Source organism: Anticarsia gemmatalis, chromosome 27, assembly GCF_050436995.1.
Source record: "Anticarsia gemmatalis isolate Benzon Research Colony breed Stoneville strain chromosome 27, ilAntGemm2 primary, whole genome shotgun sequence".
NCBI lineage: Eukaryota > Metazoa > Arthropoda > Insecta > Lepidoptera > Erebidae > Anticarsia > Anticarsia gemmatalis.
The window spans coordinates 1460743-1486872 of NC_134771.1; the positions used below are offsets into that span (position 1 = coordinate 1460743).

The 26130-nt window shown below is 36.6% G+C and overlaps 2 protein-coding genes across 2 annotated transcripts in view; one reads left to right on the forward strand and one right to left on the reverse strand.

The window, feature by feature from the left end:
* Nucleotides 1-24842, forward strand: part of LOC142984666 (uncharacterized) — a 36050-nt gene extending 11208 nt beyond the window's left edge. The window contains exons 2-17 of the mRNA XM_076132416.1: nt 3259-3385; nt 3809-3962; nt 10282-10469; nt 11025-11087; nt 11810-11895; nt 12312-12409; nt 12836-12980; nt 17807-17912; nt 18334-18415; nt 18750-18843; nt 19226-19460; nt 19967-20100; nt 20555-21102; nt 21974-22055; nt 22655-22754; nt 23114-24842. Coding sequence (XP_075988531.1) covers nt 3287-3385; nt 3809-3962; nt 10282-10469; nt 11025-11087; nt 11810-11895; nt 12312-12409; nt 12836-12980; nt 17807-17912; nt 18334-18415; nt 18750-18843; nt 19226-19460; nt 19967-20100; nt 20555-21102; nt 21974-22055; nt 22655-22754; nt 23114-24280 — 3381 coding nt within the window. The 5' untranslated portion in view covers nt 3259-3286 and the 3' untranslated portion in view covers nt 24281-24842. The remainder of the gene's footprint in view (nt 1-3258; nt 3386-3808; nt 3963-10281; nt 10470-11024; nt 11088-11809; nt 11896-12311; nt 12410-12835; nt 12981-17806; nt 17913-18333; nt 18416-18749; nt 18844-19225; nt 19461-19966; nt 20101-20554; nt 21103-21973; nt 22056-22654; nt 22755-23113) is intronic.
* LOC142984582 (cilia- and flagella-associated protein 263) lies at nt 15678-17123 on the reverse strand. The gene has a single exon (XM_076132315.1). The coding sequence runs from the start codon at nt 16950-16952 to the stop codon at nt 15705-15707; it is 1248 nt and encodes a 415-aa protein (XP_075988430.1). The 5' UTR covers nt 16953-17123; the 3' UTR covers nt 15678-15704.
* Nucleotides 24843-26130: the final 1288 nt, after the last annotated feature.

Here is a 26130-nt window from a genome sequence, read left to right on the forward strand (position 1 = left end):
TTTTTCAAATCGGACCAGTAGTTCCTGAGATTAACGCGTTCAAACAAACAAACAAACTCTTCAGCTTTATAATTTTGTAAAGATTATGTACACAATATAGGAACTGTATAATACTGTCCTTTTCTCTCTGTTGATCTTAGATTGCTATAACATGCCAAAACTTCAGACAAGCTTTTCCATAGAAACTCCTTTATAAAGAAAGCTTGGACAAACATAATAACATAATCATACAGGGGTAGGCACTAGGCAGAGACCAGAAAACGCTACAAGATACGATCCTTACAAACATACATATATGTACATCTTAAGTACTGCTATAATTAAATGAGACTCGACCGTGTCCACAGACAAACTGTTCAAACAGTTTTGTGGACCATAAGTATAAGTTTCATGTAAGAAACACTGTTTTAATAATAATAAATAAATAATAATAAATAAACTTCCTTTGCTTCATTCAGAACATAAATATTTCTTCAGTCATTGATCATAAATAAAAAAAAAAACTTCCTTTGCTTCATTCACACAAATAATTCTTCAAACATTGATCATAAACAAAAAAGTTCTTACCCAGCAGTTACACAGTAATGTCTATAATTTGTAATTTGCATGTAAAACATTAGCCCATAAAATAACAACTATAGAACAATAAAGATAAACTGTATACGTTAGAAAGCAGACTACAAAATGATCCGTTTGATGTACTAATGGCGTCTTGATGGATATCGACTACTTTTATTTGACACAGGGCTGGTCTGTTTGTCTGTTTGTTTGGCAAACTTGCTTCAATTTATTTATTTCTTCTATTTCGTCACGAGTGAACGTGGGCGAATGAAATATGTCGCCACACTAATATTAATATTGTACAGATAGATAAATTTTGTTTCTTATTTAGCGTGTACCCGCAGAAAAAACTATCCGATATCTTTTGAATTATCTAATACATAGGAGCCCAAATAGGAATAAAAGAGATTTTAATTTGCTTTTGCTTGAACCAATGGTTTTTATTTATTTCTGCAATATTACGTCTTAAAACTATCGCGGCTATAACACAATACATAATTCTAAATGGGTCTCAAACGCATTTTTTTTAAACACCTTATACGCCCGAGCATCTAACCTTTAAATTACTTTATACCTGGGATTCGCTTCGAGGTATTGTAGAAAAATATTAGGCAGGTGATGGACGCACGTACCCTAAGCTTAAATTAAAATGTAGCTTTAATATAATATAACTAAGTACCAATATATAAAAAAAGCCACTTCATTGTTACATTTGATAACCAACTAAGGGAAAAAAAACGTTTGACATAAAAAATATTCGCATATTCCAAAACAAAATTCTCCTGACCCAAAAATCTAGGCAGAACAAGCCCTATCATTCATTTATCATAACGCCTTCCCACGTACAAAAACAAAAAAAAATATAAACCACGATTTGTTGACAAACCACTCTCCGAGGTCAATGACCGAGCGTAATCGTTCACTCATTCAATCGCTTCATTCAATTGGTTATCTGTGCTTCGTGAACTGTAGTTTTTATGGTCTGTAATTTGATTTAAACATGGCGGTGTTTTTTGATTTCGTTAGTTAAGAAAGTAAATATGTTTTAATAGTTTTTGGTTTAGGCGTTAAATTACAGATTGGATAGTGATTTTAATTTACAAGTCTTTTAGGAATTAGTCGCCTTTATTGTTGTTTCTTTAGGCTGTTAGGATTACTAATGATTGGAAAAAATAAGCACATAGATACATCACTTTTCGCCTGTTAAACTCGAAGGTTTAGGCAGAGATGCATGAAATACACCACAGTTTCGCTATTAACAATGTTAGTCCCATATAATAGGGGACGAGCCTATTGCCATTTACTGGATAAGTTACCAAACACCGGGCTACAATTAAGAATATTCTAACATACATTATGAATTCCCAAAAAGCTCTGAGCCTAACTCGGGAATCGAATCCAAAACCTTTTGATCAGCAGTCTCATGCACTATGAAATTCTTGCTCGTAGGAATTGTAGGAATATATGTGTCTTGTCTTGTATAAGCTTTCTGCCTGCATCTCTAATCACAAAGCGTTAAGATAAACATCTTTTTCAATATGACAGTATAACATAGTTAAATTGAAACAGCAAACAAATTATCTCTAACGGTAATCGCTATTCATGCGAGTAACCACTTTTTTTTAACCCATTACTGTCCCACTGCTAGGCAAGGGTCTCCTCTCAAACGAGGGGGACGAGTTAGGCCTTGAGTTCACCACGCTGGCCAAGTGCGGGTTGGGGACTTTTAAGATACCTTTATTTCTTTTTACATTACACCACTCGTTTGGTCGTAGCGTGATGTTATATAGCCTATAGCCTTTCTCAATTAATAGACAACATGCATGATGCAACGGTGATGTTTGCAAAAATGTCAGGTGCGTAGTACTCGTAACCGGCGGTTCTGTATGACAACATGTATATGTATGTGAATGAAGCAAGGGAAGATTGTAAGGATCGTACCAAGTGGCGTTCTTTAGTCTCTGATTATTTTACGATAATAGCACGAATAGTAAACTATACTTGCAGTTAAAATGCATTTGTACATTCCTAAAATGACATTCATTAACAAGAACAATTTTAAACTCCATATTGCTCCATATAAAAATTCCTGTGCCTTCGCAATAATGGCGGGCAAAAAGCAAATGGCGCACTCTATGGCTGCAAAAAACAGTTAATCCACTTACATCCGGTCTCTATGGCCACATCCGGCGTCGCCAGCTGTTTTAACCGACTTATAAATAAACGTATTATGCTTATACAGCTGTATTTTTGAATGGTTAAATAAATAAAATAAGGAATTTTGTAATGAGAGTACCAGCTGGTGTGAATGTATGGTTATTGCATTTTTTAAAGTATGTCAAGGGTATTTTAAAGAATTTGTTGTTTTTCGAAGACCCGGGGCTAAGTCAACAATAGCCGCGCAAATCGATCTCTAAGCTGAGGTTAAGCTGCCCTTGCCGAGGTGTTTCTGTGGATGGGTGATCATATTATAGCACCTATATCGAGTTCCTCCATGTTTCATAAAATTCTTCGAATCCCATCCGGGACAAATATTTGTGGGATGAGGACGAGTTTTTGTTCTGAGCCTGGTTGTCAATTTATTTTTATAAGAATGTGTTTATTTAGTTATCATAGTACAAGCTCTGCTTAGTTTGGAATCAAATGACCGTGTGTAAGTTGCCCAATGATATTTATGATATTTATTTGTGTTTTCAGTAGCAGCACGTAGACCCCATCATCAGCGATGTCGCTGGGGGACGTGACGTCAGCGCGCAGTTCGCCTGCACCGGAAGTGTGCCCGGAGTGCGACACCAGCGCATCCGTCACTTCCGACTTGCATAAGGTAGTAATTTGATACTTTTACTATTTAAGGTAGTAATTTATGAGATGCATAGGCCTTTACATACTGTTGGATAGCGCATTTAAAGTCTAGCTCCTCATCTCAGAGTAAAACGGTTTGTCTAGCAAAGTCCAGTTGCCAGTAATGTGTAATAAATATCTTACAATAACAGTAAACTTGATTTTGCTTGACATTTCGGCACAGGTCACGGCCTGAACATGACTCTACGTAAATGGAACTATGTAAATACAATATTTGTGTATTAGTAATGTGGTGGTATTTTCTCATCAATTTTGGGGGGCAATATTTTCACATAGAGAATTTTTCAAGAATACAAAAGTTACACCATTCATCTGTCAATAGAAATAGTCCCGAAAATAAAAGAAAAGTAGCCCTAATTCCAAACTCTCCTGTTCTATCTTCCAGTACCAAGTAGCATGCACATGCAAGCCAGGGTCGGCGCAGTACGCATGCGCAGACGAGCCCGGGCCCCCTCCCCCCGCCAAGACTGACACGCCGCCGGCGCTGCCCCCCCGCCCCCCTGCGAGTGCTCTCACCGCTACCAATAGGAGGAATAATGGTAAGCAGCTGTTGAAGACTTGGAAAGAGCCAGAATCTATGAAAGTGGTTCATTTAAAAATTATTTATCTTTCATGCCTTAAACGGCACGTTTGGCGCGGTGGTTAAAGTCGTCACCTCGCCGCAACAGTCGTAGCGCCGCGTGTGGTGGCTTCGAATCCCACCTGGGACAAATATTCGTGGTGAGCACGAGTATCTGTTCTGAGTCTGAGCTCGTGAGGTACCCAAATATCGAGCTTTTTTGTGTAGAGAAAAGATTTTATTACAAGTTCATACATACTATAAATAAATAAGCAGTGATAGCCGAGTGGTATAAGTTGGCACCTCCCACGCCAGTGGTCGCAGGTTCGAACCCGAGGCAACACACCAATGACTTTTCGAAGTTATGTGTGTATTAGAAATAATTATCATATGCTCCAACGGTGAAGGAAAACATCGTGAGGAAACCTTGCATGCCTAAAAATTTGTTTAAAACATTTATTGAGGGCATGCAAAGTCCCCAACCCGCACTTGGCCAGCGTGGTGGACTCAAGGCCTAACCCCTCCCTCATTATGGGAGGAGACCCTTGCCCAGCAGTGGGACATTGATGGGTTAAATTTATTATTATTATGTATGTCTTTTGTATATCTCGGGACTATGGAGTCCCGGACATTTGGAAGGCATGCGTGGGGCCGAAGCCAACACGTAGAGGCCCTTTTTAGACAGCTTTAATCTATCAATAATGTGTGGTGTCACAATCCGGTGATTATCCCTGTTTACACTATAAAATGCACCCAAGGACAATCACCGGACTGTGCGGAACTATGGCAAAACTAATGGGAAAAAACTTGGGCTATGGGGATGGGGTGCTGATGGACTGGAAAACTATGTATCTACGGGGACTATGGCGCCTGCCTATAACAATGTAAAACATGTATAAATGGCAGACGGAGACTCGCCAGCTCACAAACTGGGCCCCCCAAACTAGTCGCTCAGAATGCAACAAGGGGGCAACAGGGACGTGAGTGGCTGAAGGACGGAGAGGCCTCGCTGGACGTTAAACTCAGATCACTTGCTCCCTGAGGGTCCGGCATCACTGGCCCACTAGCCACTTACGCTCAGCATCCGTCCTCCGAACAGAGTGGGAGCTCTGCTCTCGCGACTCCACTCTGGACGGCCAATGAAGGCAAGCCAGAGGCGGGGGACCGCTTCCTCGTCAGTTTTCACTCCGACCAGCCAACTAAGGCAAGCCGGAGATGAGGAAGGGTGACTTCCCCCTGGAGCACTCAGGTACCGCGGGGTCGCTACTCCCCGTCACCTCGCCTCGAGGTGCCCTGCGGGCTTATTATTATTATTATTATACATACTATAATGCGAAAAGACTTTTTCCCAGACTTATATAAGACGGTACTCTATGTCTATGGCACTGGCATAAACAAATTATGTCTATGTAATTATGTTATTTATAATTATATTTTAATATTAAGTTACTTATAATTTAAAATTCATTATAGTCGAATTTCGACTGGGCGACCACTAGTTTACTGTAAAACGCAAAAGCTCTATAAATTCTCGCTCCCTACATTTATACGTAGGTGTAAAAATGTCTATAGCAATTGATTGGTAACCGTTTAGAAAGAAATGCTACCTTCAAACCAGATTCCAGACCAGTTTCTTAGGACATAGGCATTTTAAACGAGCTATGGCTAGATTTTCTAAGTAATACTGAATTATGGAGCATTTTTCAGAATTAACTGTCTATAGCGGTTTATAAATGGTTGGAAAATATAATTTATTATTGGAGGAAAATATTTTTTTAAAAGGTATTTAATAAGCTACCTGCTAGATTTATAATATTTATAAGCTTACTACAATTTTGTTGGAATATTTATCTTGTAATCATTATTTCAAAATATTTAAGGGCGTTTTATGTTACCTTCATCGGAAAATAAAGTTAACAGAAATAAGATTAGGTATAATATATGTGGGAATCGAACCCACGACCTCCCAACACAATAATAGTGGCGTGGTTACCTAAACCACTGCACCACGGAGGCAGCCAAAAGAGAGTAGAATTTCAACCAAATTTTTACACCCTTTCTTAGATTCCGTGGCTACAGTACATCGTTGTTGTAATCTGAACATTAGACGATTGAAATAAAGTTCAAATTTCCGTAATTTCCCTCTAAAACTCCATTTTGCAAAATATCTTATTATTTTTAATTGACAATGACATTACTATATTATGCCAAGTACCAAACAGCCTACATAACAAAGAATAATTAAATATTTATATTGTTAATTAAAATTTGCAACTTAGCTACATAATTTTAAATTGATTAACCAAGACTGGTATAATTCCGGTCAAGCCCGTTGGATCAAGTTCGCCCTAATTTCGCGCGTTCTAATTACAAACACATAATTAATAAATGAGATGCCTGAGGGCGGGGTGAGTGAACCTTTGCGCGGGAGAATTGACGTTTCGTATGCTCATTTTTTTTTTCGAAATATGAATTATTTTGACTATGAAAAAAGCCATTATTATAAAAAAGACACGTTTACCATTAAAAGAAAAAAACGTTTGCCTTAAATCTTAAAAATGTTTTTCATACTATTACTTTGCGTGCGTACACTGACTGTTAAGGAAAAGTAACGGATGGGTTCACAAAAAGTCACGTTTTTCTTTGATTGAGAGCATGTCGTTGATCTATCAGTAAATATTATTATGTAAGATTAGGTGACTTAAAGGGACTAAATATAAAGACTTTTGTAAACAATTTTTAAATAGCGAATACTATCTTTTCCCGAAAGCTTAAAAACATTCAACCTAGCCCGGTAAGATTAATTGTTTGCCTCAATAAAGAGAATTCATAATTTATTGCAAAAGTTATATTTATTTACTTTGGCATTATTAATTGTTAACCGAGGAATTGATTTTATGGTGAAAAGAACTGCAGGTAAAATGGTTGACACTATAGTTTTTTTTTTTATAATATCAGGTAGTATTACATTGTAAAATGGTCAACCAAAACCTTTTTGCCATAACAAGTGAAAATTTTCCCTTTATTCACTTTTCTATGAGATTAGTTACGATTTGACAGCAAAGGAATTTATTGTTACAGCCACGTTTAATGCTTTCCGGCCAGAATTCATTCAATTGATTTTTCAAATAAGTGCGTAAGAAATCGCTATACATGTCGAGTTTACTGTCATTCAGAGAATAACAGCATGTGGGCGAAATATCTTCCCACGAAACTAACCATACAATTTTTTTCATTGATTTACGAATAAAAAATAAAACTTTTGCACAAAGTATACAAATAACACAAAGATAAGGTGTTTTTATCTGTGCACTTGACTAATAAATCTATAAGTGAATATACCCGTACGGTAATTTAAGACCTTTCTACCTGGACATTGTAAAGAACCTACTGCTTCTGCGCGACGCCATTGTCAAATCACATAACCTAAACGTAAACTCAGGAATGTAACGCGATGTTTACTCTGCATAAAACATTCAATAAAAATAGTAAATCAACATAATTTGAATTAAAAGAGTGATAACCGAACGAAATAAGTGTGGTTTGTGTCATAAATGTGAAAAAACAAACAAAATACGGAGGGAAAAATAATAATCGTAAATCAGGAATTCGAAATTGGAATTGATTTTTGTTTTTTTAATTTATAAAACATAAGTGTTCGTATCGAGAATGTTATTTGTGAATCATTTTACTATTTGTTGTTATACGTGAAGGGGTCATTGTTCTTTACGCACGGCTTGGGTGTAAATATCGATTTTGCAGAATGGCGCGCTATTCGAAAGTTCCTTGCGATATTGTTTAATCTGTGTTATTGTTTGACATGGCGGGAAAACGGACATTGTTATAGTTGGTTGTTTTAGTGAATTTTAGTGAAATAAACAGTTGTTATGTGTGTGTTTAAGTTTTGTTTGTGAAGTAATGCAAGCGTGCGGTGTTATGCAAGTGGTACAATATCAGGTGTCGACTCCCCGGTCGACTATAGCGGCTGATGTGGCTCAACATTATGTACCGCCGCCACCGTATTTTGGTAATTTTGAATACCTAATATATAAAACTAGAATTTTCTAACTGCGTACTAGTCTAATGTCAGTATTTTCCAAAATATTACATGCTTAAAAAAACGTATCTAAAATCTAAAAAAACCGACCAAAAAAAAGAAAGAGGATTTTTCTAATATTCTAGCGAAAAATTACACGGGTAAAAAGCAGGGTAGGTATAAAAAATATCTATTTATTATGTATACCATATACAAAAACATAAAACGTACCTAGGAATATTCTTAACAATTTTTTGGTGTTTCATAATCTCATAATTTTATGAAAATTTGTAGTGAATTCGATAGCAATAACAATGATTAAGACGCACCGAAAGCTACACAGTAAATAATTGTACAAAGCTTCATCTTAAACGCAATTAAGGACTAAATTACAATACAAATTGAGGCAACTAAGGACTAAATTATATATATAGCTACTTATTTAAATAGCTCTAAACATAGATTTAAACATTCTATATACAACTTTACAAGTAATCGTACTATAAGCTTAGCGTAAATTGTCTCACCGCTATAAAAGGTATAGGTAGGTACTACGACATTTATTTAGTCCTAATTCACCTTATAAGTAGTAGTGTAGGTAGATAACTATTTAAGGTAGACTAGAATACGAACGTTTTAAGTTTGTGTTTATTTCTCAACTTATGGATAAGTTCTGGATCTGCTAGTTAACGTGTCAATAAACTCTAGTTTAATCACTCCTGAACAAATATTGATACCCTTATGAGGCGGTATTACGACAGTTGTTTCTATACATTACTTAACGATAGTTGCTCGGGAACTCAGAACTCAGTTTTCGAATTTATATTATAAGCTACCCGGCACTTATCCAGAAGACAAAATGCCCCTGAATATAGCAAGCCGCTGCGCAGAAGTCGTCATTAGTAATTACACTATACGTACCCGACGCACAGTTACTATAAATTAAATATTATAAAAAATTACCTCCGTCTCACGACTGTCGGCTCGTCTATAGCTCGTAAAAAATAACGGTCGAGACTAAATCGTGCGTTACGGGGCTTTAACTTGTATAGAAAGTGAGACTATGGCGTTTTTACATACAGTCAAAAGCCTAGTTATATGTTATGGTTTATAGAATACTGGCATCATTGACTTTTCGAAGTTATGTGTGTATTATAAATAATCATCACTTGCTCTAACGGTAAAGGAAAACATCGCGATGAAACCTTGCATGCTTAAAATATGTTTAATACATTTATTGATTGCATACAAACTCGCACTTGGCCACCATAGTGGACTTAGAATTTCACCCCTTCGGTATAAAATTTTCAAAAATCCTCTCTTAGTGCTCCTCTACACTTCCTAAAGAATCTTTATACCAAATTTCACGTTTCTACGCTCAGTAGTTTCGGCTGTGCGTTGTCCATCAGTCAGTTACTCAGTAATAGAAGAGTTTTATATATATTTATTAGTAAAAAAGCTTTAGTTTTTATGTTACCTAATTAAATTTGTTAGTGCTGATTGATTGGCATAATCGTGTTAGTTTTTATACCTCTTTAGTTGAAAGATACGCACAATAGCCAGTTTTTGTCGATATACGTGTACAATTATTGATTGAAATGAAAAAATGTGGTTTAGTTCTTAATACTGTTACTAGATGCTATTATGGTTAAAGCGTTTTTTTCTACAAAAGGCGTAACAAAAATACATTTTCTGAACGCACTCACGACCTATTTTCTTTATCCTAATCTTCAAAGTTGCTGGATATACATATTAATATTCTGTTGTATCAGTGCGTTTTAATTTTAATTATCTCTTAACTTATTAAGGGAATCAAATAATAACCAGTTTAGCCTTTATAATATTAGCAAAGCTCGTCTACAGTTTGATCTCAAAAAAAGCAGAGTTATTCTATTACTTTTGCAGACCTCGTAACATAGTGCAAATAATGTATAACCACACAAAAAGGCTACGTTTTATGTTAATCTAAACCTTACAATATCCCCCCTTTACACACACACTCTATCGCACGTTCTTAGGAGCGTGCAGGATTACGTGCGGAAAAGCAGCGCGCTCTTCGAGAGCGATTTTCTTCGCGGGCTTGAGAGATGGGCCGCGTGGTCTTTCCTTTCTCCCTTACACGCGCGTTCTTTCACGCACGATTGTTGTTTCATGCGCGATAGAGTGTGTGTGTAAAGGGGGCTATTGTATTATTATTCGTTGCAAGTATTTCTCATCGTTCCCTATTCTACTAAGAAACTAACTTCTTCTCTTCTCCTTCCAGCGTCAGTGGGATGCAACGGCAATGACGGTACATGTCGTCGACGCAAGTACGCGTGGTGGTGTGTGGGATGTGGAGCCCTGGCCGCCGCGCTGGGTGGGCTATTGGCCGCTCAGCACATCTTGCTGAGGGCTTATACAGCATCCCCGCAGCATTTAGAGACTGTGCCGGCTGCGGTGCCTGCTGCTATGGTAAGTTTACATGGTTCAACCAGCCTGGTCTTTCTTTCAACTATGGCGGAGTCGATAGATACAACTGAATGCCAGTTACCTGAGTTATAACACGATACCCCTCGGTAAGACTGTAAGACTTTCAAGCTTCTGACTACTGGTATTGACTGTCAAAGATCTTCGAAAATGACACTGTGGTTTGGTTAATACAAAATTACGATAACACTCCGGTTCTTTCGACATCATAAATGGTTATTTATTTGATACTTACCAGTGTTCTTGTTGACTGCGTTCAATGAAACTTGATGCCGTAGCTAAATATCGACTAAGAGAACTTTAATCACATGTACTTAATCAGCGTCTTTAAGCTGGGTACGTTACCTTGGGCCTTTTATTGCAGATATTCGGACAAAAATGGGCGATAATAAATAGCACTTAGCTTGACCCGGGAATAATAACCGAGACCTTGCGATCTTTGTCGTATACGCTACCGCCTAGACTGCAGTTACGCACAATATGTTCCATGTGTCACGCACAGTATGCTTATCCAACTTAAGCATTCTGTTCTTGTTTCAGTTGGTCCTGACCGGAGTCTGCATCATGAGCCTGGCCCGCCGCCGCAATAGATACAGCTATATGGTAAGAAAAGTATGTTCGTCCACTCATTCATTATAGCATGACGGCATGAGGCATGACTAGCATGACTATAGACCATGTAGATGATACAAATACTATTTTTATAAAGAAACACATAACTGTATAGAACTCATGATACATTTGATCACTAATGTATTTGCTATAGTCTTGGGTTCGATTCCTACATGGAAAACTAAAGTTTATGTTCTTGTGAATGATTTAAGGCCAATAATGCCACTGTAGCTTAATTACTATAATAATATTATCAAAACCTCTCGAATTTTTCGACTCCGTATCGAGCGTTTGACTTTAAAATAATCTTTTTTTTAACTATATCCCATTGTTGGGCAAAATCTATCCCAAACTCCTCTATCGGGCACTATAATTAATATAAATAATATCTCTGATCAATATTCCAGCAATTTGCAATGCACGTTAGTGACTTATAATTAGTTCAGTCCTACCTTGACCCCTTATAGAAAAACTACCTATCCACTGGTTAATCTGTCAGCAACTACGATAGGGAATATTATGAAAACCTGTGGGACGTGGGTTCGATTCTCACATGAGACTAACACACGACAATGATACAACGTCATGTGACAAACAGAATTAGTTTCGGAAGTTATTCATTTCAAAATTTAGGGACCGCATTTTTCATTATCTCTATTACAAATTTAATTTAAATTTCCTTAATAATAATATCGTGTATTCTTTGTCCTCAGATCAAAGTGGTAGGCGCTTGCTGTTTAGTCTGTGCATTAACTTGCGTGTTAGTCACTATCACCACCACAGTTATACATATGAATAAGTAAGTATTATAATTCTATTAATTAATTAATATAAAATACTATATCACTACTGTCCCACTGCCAGTAGCGTGATGATATATAGCCTATAGCCTTCCTCGATAAATGGGCTATCTAACACTGAAAGATTTTTTCAAATCGGACCAGTAGTTCCTGAGATTAGCGTGTTCAAACAAACAAAGAAACTCTTTAGCTTTATAATATTAGTATAGGTATTAATTAGTAATAATTTGCATTTCTTTGATTAACTCTGTGGTTTGGACGGTCGTGTACATTACGTGTATACGACTGCTGACTGTGAGGCCTCGGGTTCGATTCCCGACCACAAGATGTGCACGCAAACCTGTAACTTCTTCATTGAATATTAAATATCTGTTATTACCAGTATGAAATAATATGTTTTTCTATTTTGTTACAGACTTCAAACGCTAAAATTCTGCGAGTACACGAAACTGACTCGAACCTGCACCTGTTTCTCCATGCCTCCTGACTCACAGCACGCTACTGATGATGAAGGTAGGGTATAAGATCTTTTCACAATAAATATTCATACAAGTATACATGGCTCTGGCACAGTGGAGACCTAATTATTAGGTCGGGGAAAAAGTCTTTTCGCATTATAGTATGAATGAACTTGTAATAAAATCTCTTTGGCTTCAAGAATCACAAATGAGTACACGGTTCATTAGGTATCTTTCAGTGAGCTCGTGAGGTACCCAAATATCGAGCTTTTTTGAGAGAAAATATTTTATGACAAGTTCATACATATTTGCTCTGAGCCTAGTAGTCAATTTATCTATAAAACTATGTATTCAGAAGCATATAAGTATTTTTATCAGTTTTTTTGTTACCATAGTCCAAGCTCTGCTTAGTTTGGAATCAAACGACCGTGTGTGAGTTGTCCAATGATATTTATTTATTTATATATTTCTATTGTGGCAGGAGTTCGCTGCGTGTTTGAAGGAGTATCGGAGTGCGGAGTGGTTCACGGCGCGCTGTACTGGTGCCTGCGCGGCGTGTTCGCGCTGTCCGTCAGCGCCGTGCTCGTGTGCATCTTCAGCTGCATGCTGGCCTACCAGCTGCTCAGGTCAGTGGAATTATATGGTAGTAGGCCCCAGGGTCATGGCAGGAAATTGCAATCGTAAATAGGAGGAATAGTGCGGTTCCTGGCGTATGTAGCGTCCCGCTAAACTCCGCTCTGTCGAACTTCGCTTATCTGGAAACGCTTGGAAATCTCTAAAGACTAACCTAAGATTCTGAAGTTAGGCGGTGCTTTGATATCAATTACATCCTGTACTGTCCTAAAACAAATGAAGAAAGGGTTGTTGGGGTATGTCGATGTTGACTACTTTGCATTCCTTCAAAAAATCGTTTTAAAGAACTCAAGCAAGTAAATTTTACCACGATGTTCTCCACACTTTGAATCTTCTGACACGAATGCCTTACTAAATACTACTCCGTTTCAGAATTTTTATCATAGGCAACAAATAATATGCGCTAATTACGCCTTACATTATTATACTGTATATGAGTAGGAATAGTCGATGCAGGTACTTTTTTAACAATTGTCAAACTTATTTAATGTCTCTGCTTTCAACCACAAATAATTCATCTATCAAAAATCAAGTGACAAACGTCAAAACAACACAAAAATGTTTTCATCAAAATAACAAAAAGTACCACAATTATCTGAAAAGTATAAAAGAAAATACGTGACCGATTTATTTTTATACTTTACAGTATAAAAGATATCGGTTGAAACAATGACATAGAAAAATTTAATATTTTTTTCACTAACAAAACAAAAATATTAACATTCCCACCATGAGTGGTCCAGGAAAAGAATGCTCCACAAAAAATCAATATACTGTATCGAAAGTCCACTCAAGGCAACATTGGGTAGTACCTACTAAAGAATTAAAGTCTTCCCTTAAGAAAGCATACGAAAAAATCATCCCCAAAGATAAAATTAGTTTTAAAACTTTACTACCAGGAGACAAACTTAGAAGCGCAGGTAAACGAGTCGTGATAGCCACGGAAAACGTGAAAAAAGCAACAGAAAATCTCGGTGAAAATGTACGCAGAACCACGGGGAAAGTTCGTGAAAATGTCTTAAAAACAACTGGGAGAGTTCGTAAAAATGTAAGAAAAACTACTGGAAATGTCCGTCAAAATGTAAGAAAAGCGACTAAAACGGTCGCTTGGAATGTGAGAAAAGCTTCTATACATGCAGGGGATACTTTCAAACGGTTGACGAAAACTGCTGAAAAGTCTTTTGCGAATGTAGGCACTTCTATGAGAAAAGTTTCTAATAGCATCATATGTCTTGTACCGTCATGGTCTGGACCTCATACAAGAAAGAAATGGGGCAATTGTTCGAACATAGAAACTAAAATCGGTCATAAAAGTATGAATAATATGAAAATTTAAGTACGTTCAGTTGAATTGTTAAGACGTTATTTTTCTAATGCAACTTAATATACTGTTTAAATCACGTTTGCGTTTTATATACAACCTTTACACTAAAATACTGGTACTCAGCTACATCCAGTGAGAACTAAGAGTTTGAGAAAATTGTGTTTTAGTGCTTTACTACACTCCCCAAAGAGCTTGCATTTTCGCCGTTACCAACGTTAGTCCCATGTAATAGGTGCTCTTAGCCAGTTGTGCTCGGTCCCGGTTGTTGTCAATTAAGTTAACAGTCGTTAAGCCATGTCAAAGGCCATTCAGGCGGCTTGAATAACTTTGACACTAGGTTGCCTTCTAACTATTCGACAGATAGGGGGCGAGCCGCTATCTGTCCCCTGCAAACTACTATTGAGAAATATAGGATAGAAATGTTCCCAACCCAGGAAACAAACCCTCGAATTGAGACCTCGTGATTAGAATACGGATACGCTAGCGACCGCGCCATACTTCTTTTAAGATTGGTTGTAACTTGAGCTACTAATTTGTATGTTTGCAAATCAGTTCACAACTCAAGAAACGCGTGACTTGTTTTAATAAAACGTCTCAATTCACTATAAAATCAAATTATTCAGACTTCAACAGGTAATCTAATTCAAAACGTCAATATGAATACTTCAAATGTAAATTTCAGTTGCAAACACGCTAACCAATCTGAATTTAACGACTTAATAAAGTGCTTGCCATCAAATTTTATTGCTTTTCGAACTAGGGGAGCTTTCCCATTGATTATGGGGAGTTCGTGATAGAAAAGTGGTTTTAGGGTGATTTTTATGAAGGAAAATCTGTTTGTGTTAGGTAAATGAATTGAGGATTTTAGTGATAGTTACTGCAGTGTAATTTTGTCGTCCGTTTGATTGCAAATTGAAGAAATGATTCGTGTGATTTGAATATAGGTAGATAGTTGTTTCGGTTTTTTAACCAAATTAAAAAAGGAGGAAGTTTTTAATTCCACTATTTTTTTTCCATAGAACCTAGTATTTAAGCCTGAAATAGGGGATGATTTTTAACTTTTTAGTTTGTTTTGGAATAAATATTGTATTTTGTGCGACGCAACTATTATTAGCGGAACCTATAAGTTCGATCCCAACACGTCTTTGTCTGCAAATATGTCTTTGTATGATTCGCTCGGGTCGCTGATAGTGTCTGTCTTCATTGAAATGCATGTAGTGTTTTATATAAACCACACTTTTTAGCATAAAAAATACACTCTGCAAGTAACGATACGTCTGTCACAGTCGCTTAGCCATGCCTAAGTTTCCGGCTTGAAATATACAGACACTTATCAAATTGTCTAACAAAATAAAACACTCAAAAGTCCAAACAAATAATTTATTAAAATTAATCACTTCTCCTCCATTTCTTTCACTAATATCGCATTTAATTTTCTATTCAACGACGCTAACGCAATCTGCTGTATATGCAATCTATTTTCAAGCATTTTGATACTATGTTTCAAGTCTGCAAGATTCGCTTTCACATGTACGTAATCCATTATATCTGGGACTTCATATGCCATTCTAACTTTTCGTACTTCATCTAGTTTTTCAGCCAAACTATCTGCTTGGGCTGCTATAACATCTCTCTCTTTATCCAATTGTACGGTCTGCTGTTCTTTCATCTTAATACTTTTTAAAACATTTGTCAAGTAAGAATTCTGAGCCATCATTGCTTTCTTATGTATCGTCAGATTCAAATTCGCGTCTCCAGTCATTTTCTTCAGCTCACCTAGTTGCTGTAACTTCTTTTCGATTAGTTTCATGCATTCAGAATTTTCTATTTTGAGTTTTTCGAAGTCAACAGCTCTTAGACTTTCGCTCAATTCTGCTTTGACTTTGATCTGACCTTTTAGCTTGCTGTGCTGGGTGTTCAAAGTGCTTGTACGTAGTCTTAATTTGCCGATTTGACTGTCGCATATCTTCACCCATTCGGTCATGAACCTTATCCATATTTCAGCTGGGATCCTTTGAGCAATCTTATCCCAGCCTTCCACGATCACATCGTTGTGGAACATTTTTTCTGCGTTCTCCATCTCAGTCATTCTCAAACCCACTTCTTCTAACTGAGCTCTCAATAAACCATGTTTTCTGGCCGCATTACGTTTAGTTTTATCCAAATTTGCGATCACAATTTCCATTTCTGTAGACACTAGTTCGGCTTTTTCTATAATGTTCACTCTAGGACCTGTTCCAAATGCAGTCCCACCAAGCTTAGCTGAAGATTCCACTCTTCTAGTCGAAATTCTCGAAGGACTGACGATAATTCTTGAAGGGTTACTTTGATCAAAAAAGCCAAATTTCGACGTCTGTGATTTTGCGAAACTGCCTATATTCAGAGAAGAATTGCTTTGTAATTTAGCAGCTAATTCCAAAGCCTGAGACACTCCTTGCATTAACGTTGGATCCAATCTCATAATAGCCTTTTCTAATATCTCATTTTCGATGTTAAGCAGCCTGACCTGATGCTTAGCTTCGGCCACCAACTGTATCAGTTCCTCATCAGTGGTTTCATCTTGTAAGAACTGGCTTATAGACCTCGAATGCTGGGAGTGTTGGCTTGCACTGCTGCGATAAGTCGTCGGTCCTTGCGACATAGTAAACAAACACAAAATAAAACTATATAAAATCACTTGCGATTCTGTCAGCACACTGTCAGATTCTGACTGTTTAACATACGTTGCCTAGCAACGGTTGTTAACGTGTCTCCAGCCGCCTATAAAGTAGGGTCTCCGACCTCTTTGAAGTATTTTATTTGACAAAACTACATTTTGATGGAAATATGATGTCGTCTCGAGTTTATTTTCGTTTTTTATTGTTTCGTTGGCATTGTGGATGTCGTTTGGCTGTCTCGGACTAAAATAGGGAGTTCTTTTGCGTGTAAGACACGAATAAAGGACTGTAATATAGTGTTTCGCATATTGTACACACGTTTTGTCGTAAATATGATACCTCCACATCGTAAAATGGAAAGAAAATTGCTATCGTTTGAAACTTTTGTTTCCTTTAAACTTACTTGATAACAACTTTAAATATACAGAGAGACGTAAATATACAAATATCTTTTAAATTAGTTCGTTATTCCTGATGATTATATTACGAATTAATTTTAACAATTCACACACGGTCATTTGATTCCAAACTAAGCAAAGCTTGTACTATGGTAACCAAATAACTAATAAACATACTTATATACTTCTAAATATATACTTTTATGGATAAATTGACAACCAGGCATATTAATTTTAAATTATTTAGGTTACGTTGATATTTACTGGATGTCATGCAAAAAAAAATCAAAAGGTAGTACTCACAACTGCAGCGGTTATGTATGACAAGATGTATTGGTGTAAATAAAGCAAACGATAGTAGCAACTAGTGTTCTTTGTTTACTCCTATGTGAAAAAAGCGTGACAATTTTTCAGTTAATAAACTCGCTATATTGTTACAGTCATGAACGTAAGAAGATGTACTGGGAACAGTTGGAACTGCGCTGCAGATCTTTGTACAGACCTTCTGCTGGACAAGCCACGCCCGCTGCCGGGAGACAAGTACAAGTAAGATATATATACTGTCCTATAATAGGAGACCCTTGCCCAGCAATAATTGCTGGGCAAGGGTCTCCTTCAGGAATAAGGAAGGCGTTATACCTTGGGTTCATAATTTACCAGGTCCAGTTTTCAAGAACAGAGGACTATTTACTCGTAACTTTTGGTAGAAACCATTTGTCAATAGATTTAAATATTTTAAATCCAGTAAGCTATTAGGGATGTTTCTAAACATGGGATGTAAACAAGGTTTCATCATGTTTCCATTCTCCTTTGAAATAAGTAATCATTATTTCTAATACACACATCTTTGAAAAGTCTTTATCTTGAACGAAAACTGGAAATTATGATTTTGAAATATGGCCTCTTGTGGCGAAAATGGCGCTATGAACAACAATTTGTCATATTTTTTTTAATGTAATATTCTCAGAGTAACTGCAGCTGCTGTGCTCAATGTCATCCAACACAACCGGCTTGGGATATTAGTCTGCAACATCGGTTTTGGGCACCAGGTATTTACATAATTCTACAAATATTGTAAACACCAGAGCTTGTGACGATATTTCTCACTATTTCGCATAACAACTACTGAATAGACTTGAAATTCTGCATACAGATAATTTAGTACCTGTATTAACACTTACTTTAGAAAACATAAGATGGAGTATTTTATGTTTTGTAAAGTAAGTGTTAAAAACTACAGAAAGACACGAATGATATACAAATATTTAGCTTATAAATCTACCACAACTATTAACACATAGGATTAGGAAAGATTAAGTTTACGAAGACATGGTTTATTATTTTATGAATGTGTCATTTAGTTGTATTGTATTTTGTTTGCAGGTCGTATAGGTAACCTGTATTCTCCCAACCCTGGCACCGGAAGGAAGACGTCCGCGTGGAGCTGGTTCCCTTGGCCCAGGAGTAACAGTCAGAAGTGAGTTGAACATGTTTTACTAAATACTTTTACTGTATTTATTTTGAAAGGTTTACTTAATGTTTTTTTTCCCTCCTTCCCCTCGTTTGGGAGGAGACTCTTGCCCTGCAGTTGGACAGTAAGGGATTAAGAAAAAAAAATAGCGAAATTCTTGACTTCAATTTAAGTTTGACTAAGTTGTGGTTGTATGTTGTATAATTTCGAAATGTGATTGCTTGATGCATCACACTATAGGAGGGGCATTTTGTTTCAGATGCTAGCTAAAAGGTCAGATTTTTTTTATAGATGTCTTCCACTAAATACGAGAGAGAAATGGAGATAATTCCATTTGGAAAGTAAAGCAACATAAAACGATATTTTTAACGTTAATACTTATCCTTAGCTCCCGTTGTCGCATGGGCGTCCCACAATCCGGGGACAGTGCGTACGGTTTCTGCGACACAGACGCTCCCGGCCCGCACGGTCCCGGCGCGCCCCCCGGGGCCAGCGCGGGGCCCGGGGCCGCGGGGTACGACGCGCGGTACGGACACAACTTCGATGCCCCGTTCGTGAGAGCACAGGCTCAGCAGTTCGCGCAGCATAGGGAGTTTGGACAACATCAGGGGAATTTTGCACAGGTAAGTGAAAAAATAATGTTCACTCAGAAGAATGAATAATGACTAAGAAGCTATTTACAGTACACAATTAAGACGACATTTTCAAAAAATAATCGAGCGATTAATCCTCATTTTCTGAGGTATATTTAGCGGTAGTTTATCTATTTAATAGCGTTTAAACTCATATAAAAAAAGCGCTTTTGAATAGATAAACTACCGCTAAATGTATACAGAAACCGGAGGTAAGCGCCCTAAAAATATGATTATGAAGAAAGAATTATAGTTACTACAAAAAAAGAAAACAGTTTTGTTAAAGTAAATATTTTTCTAACTTTATTGACAATATTAACCTGTTTCAAATAACTAATAGTTATCTACTCGATTTTCAAAAATCAAAATTATTTTAAAAATAAATTACAAACGCCAAGGCACAAAACACATAGTTTTGGCCAGGTCCGGGAAAAGACACATTGTGGAGGTTTTTAAGCTTTTAAACACTTTTAATATGCTAGATATTTGTATTGCAGGCTCAGCCCACATTCCCTCCAGCCAACTTCAGTCAGGAGCAGTTCGGCGAGCCCAGCGGGAGCTTCGACGCCGCCACCGGCGTGTGGGGTCCCCCACCACCTTACAGCCCGCAGGGACGGAACAATGGTAGCCGGTAAGTCACTAAATTATAAACAATCATCTTTAAAATACGTACAATACTTGCTAACTGTACTTAAACTAAGTTATTATTTTATTGAAGTCGAGAGTAAATTACTCTGTTTATCTTGTTATGATTATAAATCATTTGATCAAATTTGGCTAACCGATACATTTCTGCTTCAGCTGACTTACACATTTCAAAATGCCACAAATTTATTGAAGTAACTTTAAAGTGTTACGATTTTAAGAAAAATGTGAAAAGTAATAGATATAACATTTGCATTTCAATAATTTCTAGATAATCATCAATACTAGACTTATGTTTTTAAAGTCGTATAGATATACGATTATTAATATAATATAATTGAATAATTATTAGTTCGTGGCAAAGCAAATACACATCACCACTATTCATTATTTTCGTGCAAACTATGATCAATTCTAACCACATTTTTATTGCTCCACAGCCACCACTTACACCACCAAGACCCAGCAGCCGCGACGCTCCTGCACCACCACCACATAGACCGTACCGACCACAATCAACCACATACCTGCCGGAACTCCTACCTCATCCACCAACCAGACATCAACCGAGCGGAACTGACCCGGATTAACCCGGAACTAGCTGAATTCGCACGGTTAAACCCCGAACTGGCACGACTAAACCCAGAACTGGCTAGATTAAACCCGGAATTGGCGAGAATGAACCCGGAATTGGCGAGAATGAACCCGGAATTGGCTCGTATAAACCCGGAATTGGCCCGTATAAACCCGGAATTAGCAAGAATGAATCCGGATTTAGCAAGAATGAATCCGGAGTTACATATGGGTCAAATGTATCAGACAGAGATGCAAGATATGCAAGAAGCGAGGTTCAATACATTGAGGGGACACTTGGTTCCGTACAGATGTCAGCGGCTAGGAATGAGCGCTAGTAATTTACATAGAGATTGTAGGATGACGGACGATACTGTCAATATTGAGTGCTTGCATCAGAAGACTGGCAGTAAAGGTATGTATTTTAATTTAATTTTTAGTATTTATGTTGCATGCAAGAAGTTTAGGGTTCGATTTCCACGTCGCATTAGGTATAAAAGTTTAGACCCCAAACTGGCACGGTTAAATCTGAAAAGAGGTCCTCTAAACTCCGAAATAGACGGATTGAATTATTTCTATTATAGCGGCATTTATCATAAAGTTTCAGGTTCGATTCCCAAATCACATTAAATGTTATAGCTTAGACCCCAGACTAGCACGGTTAAGTCTGGAATCAGCTCCCTTAAATTCCAATTTAGGTGCTTTCAATCCGGAATTAGCGAGGATTAACCTGAATATGACTTGCTAAAATTCGGATTATACTAGTATGAATCCGGATGTGGTACTTCCGAATCCGGATTTACCTCGGATGGATACGGATTCAGTATATAATAAGAAGCGAGGTTCAATACGTTGCGGGGACACTTGGTTCCGTACAGATGTCAGCGGTTAGGAATGAGCGCTAGTAATTTACATAGAGATATCGGTTTAGATGCGAATGCGTAACATACAGACAGACTTGGATTTTTACATTTGTAGTAATGTAAGAAATCATTTGATATTATTAACTGATAGCGTTAGTGGAAAGTGTGTCATTAGTGGACCATATTTTACAAGTAATTAGCTGACCCGCAAAAGTTATTTGTTGTTTGCCATATATTTAAAAAAAAATGTTGTCTGCTACCACCCTTATCACTAAGGGTATGAAAAATAAAAGTTGGCCGAGTCTCAGGCCTACTCAATATACTCACAAAATTTCATGTGAATCGGTCAAGCCGTTTCGGAGGAGTACAGTAACTAACATTGTGACACGATATTTTTTTTATATAAGATTATTTTTTGTTTAGTTTCAGATCAAAGCACAGATTCGTGTCAGAAGCAAGGCAAGGAGAACCTAGGTTTCCAGAATGACAAACATTCACCTATAAGGTTTGTAATATTCTATATTAATTATTTATGTGTCTGTATATAAAATACACACGAACTGGGCAGTTTTCCGTTAGAAATCAACTCGACACCAAGCCAAAATATATTTTGTAATTTTTTATGAATAATTAAAGAAAATTCTACGGTTTCAACACCGTACATACATTCTCAAGTAAGCAACATACGCTCGCGTAAACTGCTTACTTGACAATTTATAGCTTACCTGTTCCAATGCATTTGCGCTGTACACGATCAACAGCGGACAAGTAAAGACGCTCCAATCGTTATCACCTTGTACTTACTTTTACTTTACTGTACGAAATATATACACCTTTTCTAACTTTGGTGAAGTGTTTTGTGTACCCAACAACAACCTGAACCAGCAACAAACCAATCTAGATTCACGCTAGAATAGTGTAGGAGTTTAACGAGCCCCTACAAAAATAAACAATGCTTTCTAACAAATAATTAAAAATAGATTGCTTTTTAAAATAATATAATTATCCTTTTCTTATCTTTTCTCATGACCTCTTCGTGAAGTAGTGGCCAACGCTACACATCAATGTTTAATTTTAAATAATATTTTGTATGTATGTTTGTAGATCATCAATGCAAGACTGTCGTCAGTTAGCAGCCAATCAGAACGCCGAGTCTGAGGTTTACTTCGCTGACGTATCTAGTTGCTGTAATGTGTCGGTCAAGGTAAATATACTTTTATATATAAAAATAATATTATTGTGCCCTATGTATATAAGTATATAAGTCTTCACTCTGTGCTTATAGCTCAATGGTTCAGCTTTGCGATTAGAAAGTTGTGGGTTTGATTCCCATTAAACTATTGAAGTGAACATAGTTAAATTAATTAGAAGGGCTTTTGCTATTTAGTATTGTATACTATATTAAAAAAAACGCTTTAAAATTAGTTTCAACGCTTGAAAAGTATTAGTTTGATTTAAATAACAGTTAAATTACAGAGGGTCTAAAAATTATAGAAGGAAATTGAAAACCGAAACAACAAAATCTATAAAAAATAATAAAAATACTATTTCCATTTGTTTCAGGCCGACTGTTGTATGAACGCAAACGTATCAGCATTAGTAGGAACCATAGAGAATCACCCGGAATCAACTTCGGAGTCCGACACGGGTTCCTTCACACTAACCCGGCAACAACGACCCCAACCCCAAGTGGGGTCAAAGCGAAGACCCCGCCAGGACAAACACTTGAAAAACCAAGAAAAAATGAGACAAGCTCTTAACAACTCTATACGATTGACTGAACATCAAATTGAACAATTAAACAATTCCATGCGAATGAATGAACGAATGGAACGAGAGCGGATGAGTGAACGAATGAACGATTCTAGAGATAGAATGAGTGATGTTAGAATCAGTGATCGCATGAACGAAACTAGATTGAGTGAGCGAATGAACGATTCGAGGGATCGGTTGAATGAAAGATGTGAACGTATGGAGAGAATGAATGATCCACGAATCAGTGATAGGATGAATGAAACTCGTATGAGTGAAAGATTGAACGATTCGAGAATTAGTGACAGGGTGAATGAGACCCGTTTGAGTGAGCGTGAACGTATGAACGAAACACGCCTAAGCGAGCGTGATAGGATGAACGAAACTCGTTTAAGTGAGCGAATGAACGATTCTCGCGACAGATTAAACGATTCACGAACATGCGACAGTATCCCAGACCCACGTATCGAAAGAATGAACGACTCAAGAATCAGTGACCGAATGAACGAAACTCGTATAAGCGAGAGAATGAACGATTCCCGCATCGAGCGACTAAACGAATCACGTATAGAACGAATGAACGATAGCAAACTAGATCGCAGTCACGACAGAATTGAACGAATGAGTGAACTAAACTCAAGCGTACGTACTGACGGTCAACGCTCCCATATTTCACCACTACGTTTACGGTCAAGTCCGAAACCAAAAGAAAGGCAAGAAAATAAAAATTTCAATCAAATTTCGCCTCTTTCCCCTAATACTGAAGAGTCCTTATTATCCGATGATGGGACCCCAGACCAGGTGTACTCCAATGACCCTGAGAGCTCAAAGTGCCTAGGGCCGGACTCCCAATATGAACCTGTCCGGGAATCGAAGGAGGAACTCAAAGGTAACATTAATCATATTCATTGTTATAGTGATACTAATACTATGGACTCCGGCTGGCAGAGCGGGTCTGAAAAACAGGTTACTGATTGAAATTTTTGAAAAATAGTAGGTTTTGGAGTAAATGTATGTGTAATTGATGTAAATGCAGGTTTTTTAGGGTTTCGTAAACGAATGGTGAGAAACTAAACGAATGTTATTTTTGTGTTAATAATGGATTTGTTTTGAATTCTAATTGATTTGATATAAAAGTAAAGGATTTCTTTGGAAATTATGGTTTTTGGAAAATGTAAATGTGTCTTTTTAATGACATTTTTGGGTTTGCTTCAATATATAAAGATTTTTTTTCATAAAATCAAAAAATAATAAAGATTTTTTTTCATAAAATCATTATTATTTTGCATTTAAATAAAATTTTGACATCATCAAATCGTGCATTTATATCTATTTTTGTCTAAAGTTAAAAATATTATGAATTTAGTCCGAATTTGGACTATTTCAGGCAAAAATATAGAGCCTGTTGTAAGAGTTATTAAGCAATAATAAAATAACGAAATACTGTATAAAAGAATTTCATTCGTACATAATTTGTATGTACACATTTATGCCCATAATTGTACATTGTAATTAAAAGTTACTAATTTGATTAAAAATACTGCCGTAGTATTGTAAATTTTAAATATGGTCTTCAAAATTATTTAATTACTTTTAAAAGGGCCTGTTAAACTTAGAAATGGGTTATGATAAGCAATTTCAGATGAACTGAAAACAAACCACAAAATTACTTATCATTATTTTTCTGACCATTTTGGTATACTTAACTCATTTTCGACAAAATCGAACTTCACTAGAGTCAGTTACGCAGAGACGAAATATTCAAAATCCAATTTCTATACAGTCAACTTGGGTAACTTTGAATAATTTGGGTAACATTGAACGTGGGAATTTGAACTAGTTTTGATTATATTTTTCATATGAAACCAACACAATTGATAAAAGTTTGCAAAACTAAAATAAACCTTTATGAATTGCGTTGGTTTCATATAAAAAAAATCGAAACTTGTTCAAATTCCCACGTTCAATGTTATCCAAATGATTTAAAGTTACCCAAATTAACCTTAACTAAATTTTCAGATAAATAGGTACCTAGCTTATGGTAATTTTTTTCTGACCATTTTGGTATACTTAACTAATTTTCGACAAAATCGGACTTATACCCTTTTTCACTAGAGTCAGTTATGCAGAGACTAAATATTTAAAATCCAATGTCTATAAATTTAACAGGACATTTTTATTAATCTTTATAACAATACTCAAAAAAGACAAATTTTAAAGGCCAATTCTCGGCAATGTGTTCTACTAAGCTGTGCTAAAAACTATGAGGTTTATATAAATGTATAGTTATTAGTGTGTAATGACGTTATTAGTCATTTTCCACATTTTTACTGCTGTCTGTGTGGGATTGAAAGAAAAAGCAGGCGAGAGAGCAATTTATTTAAAAGAAGATCATCGGTGTGGCTAAAAAAATGGCTTAAAGAGGGTAGATTTGTTTTAAAAAACGGTGGATATATCAGAAATACCTAATTTTCTCTGAAATTACTAAAAGGTTTCGTGTTTCATCTCAAGGTTTTTTACTGTAATTTCATTTAACCAACTGACCTACGGGACTTGTGGTTGATTTTCGAAGAAAATAACTTATTTACTCTGATATTACTGAAAAGTTACATCTCGACTCTATTCTGTAATCTCATATAACTTATCACGGGGCTCGTGTACAGTTTCACTCCCTTCATTTCATTTGCTTAGGGTTTACTTTGAGAAATAAAGTCTTCAGTTCATTCATTGGCCTGTAAACATCTATTACAGATGATTAAGGTGGCGTCAGGTAGAATTAGTGCACTTTCTTTCGTGGCTCAGAAGGCCGGAGTGGCAACCGTATAAAA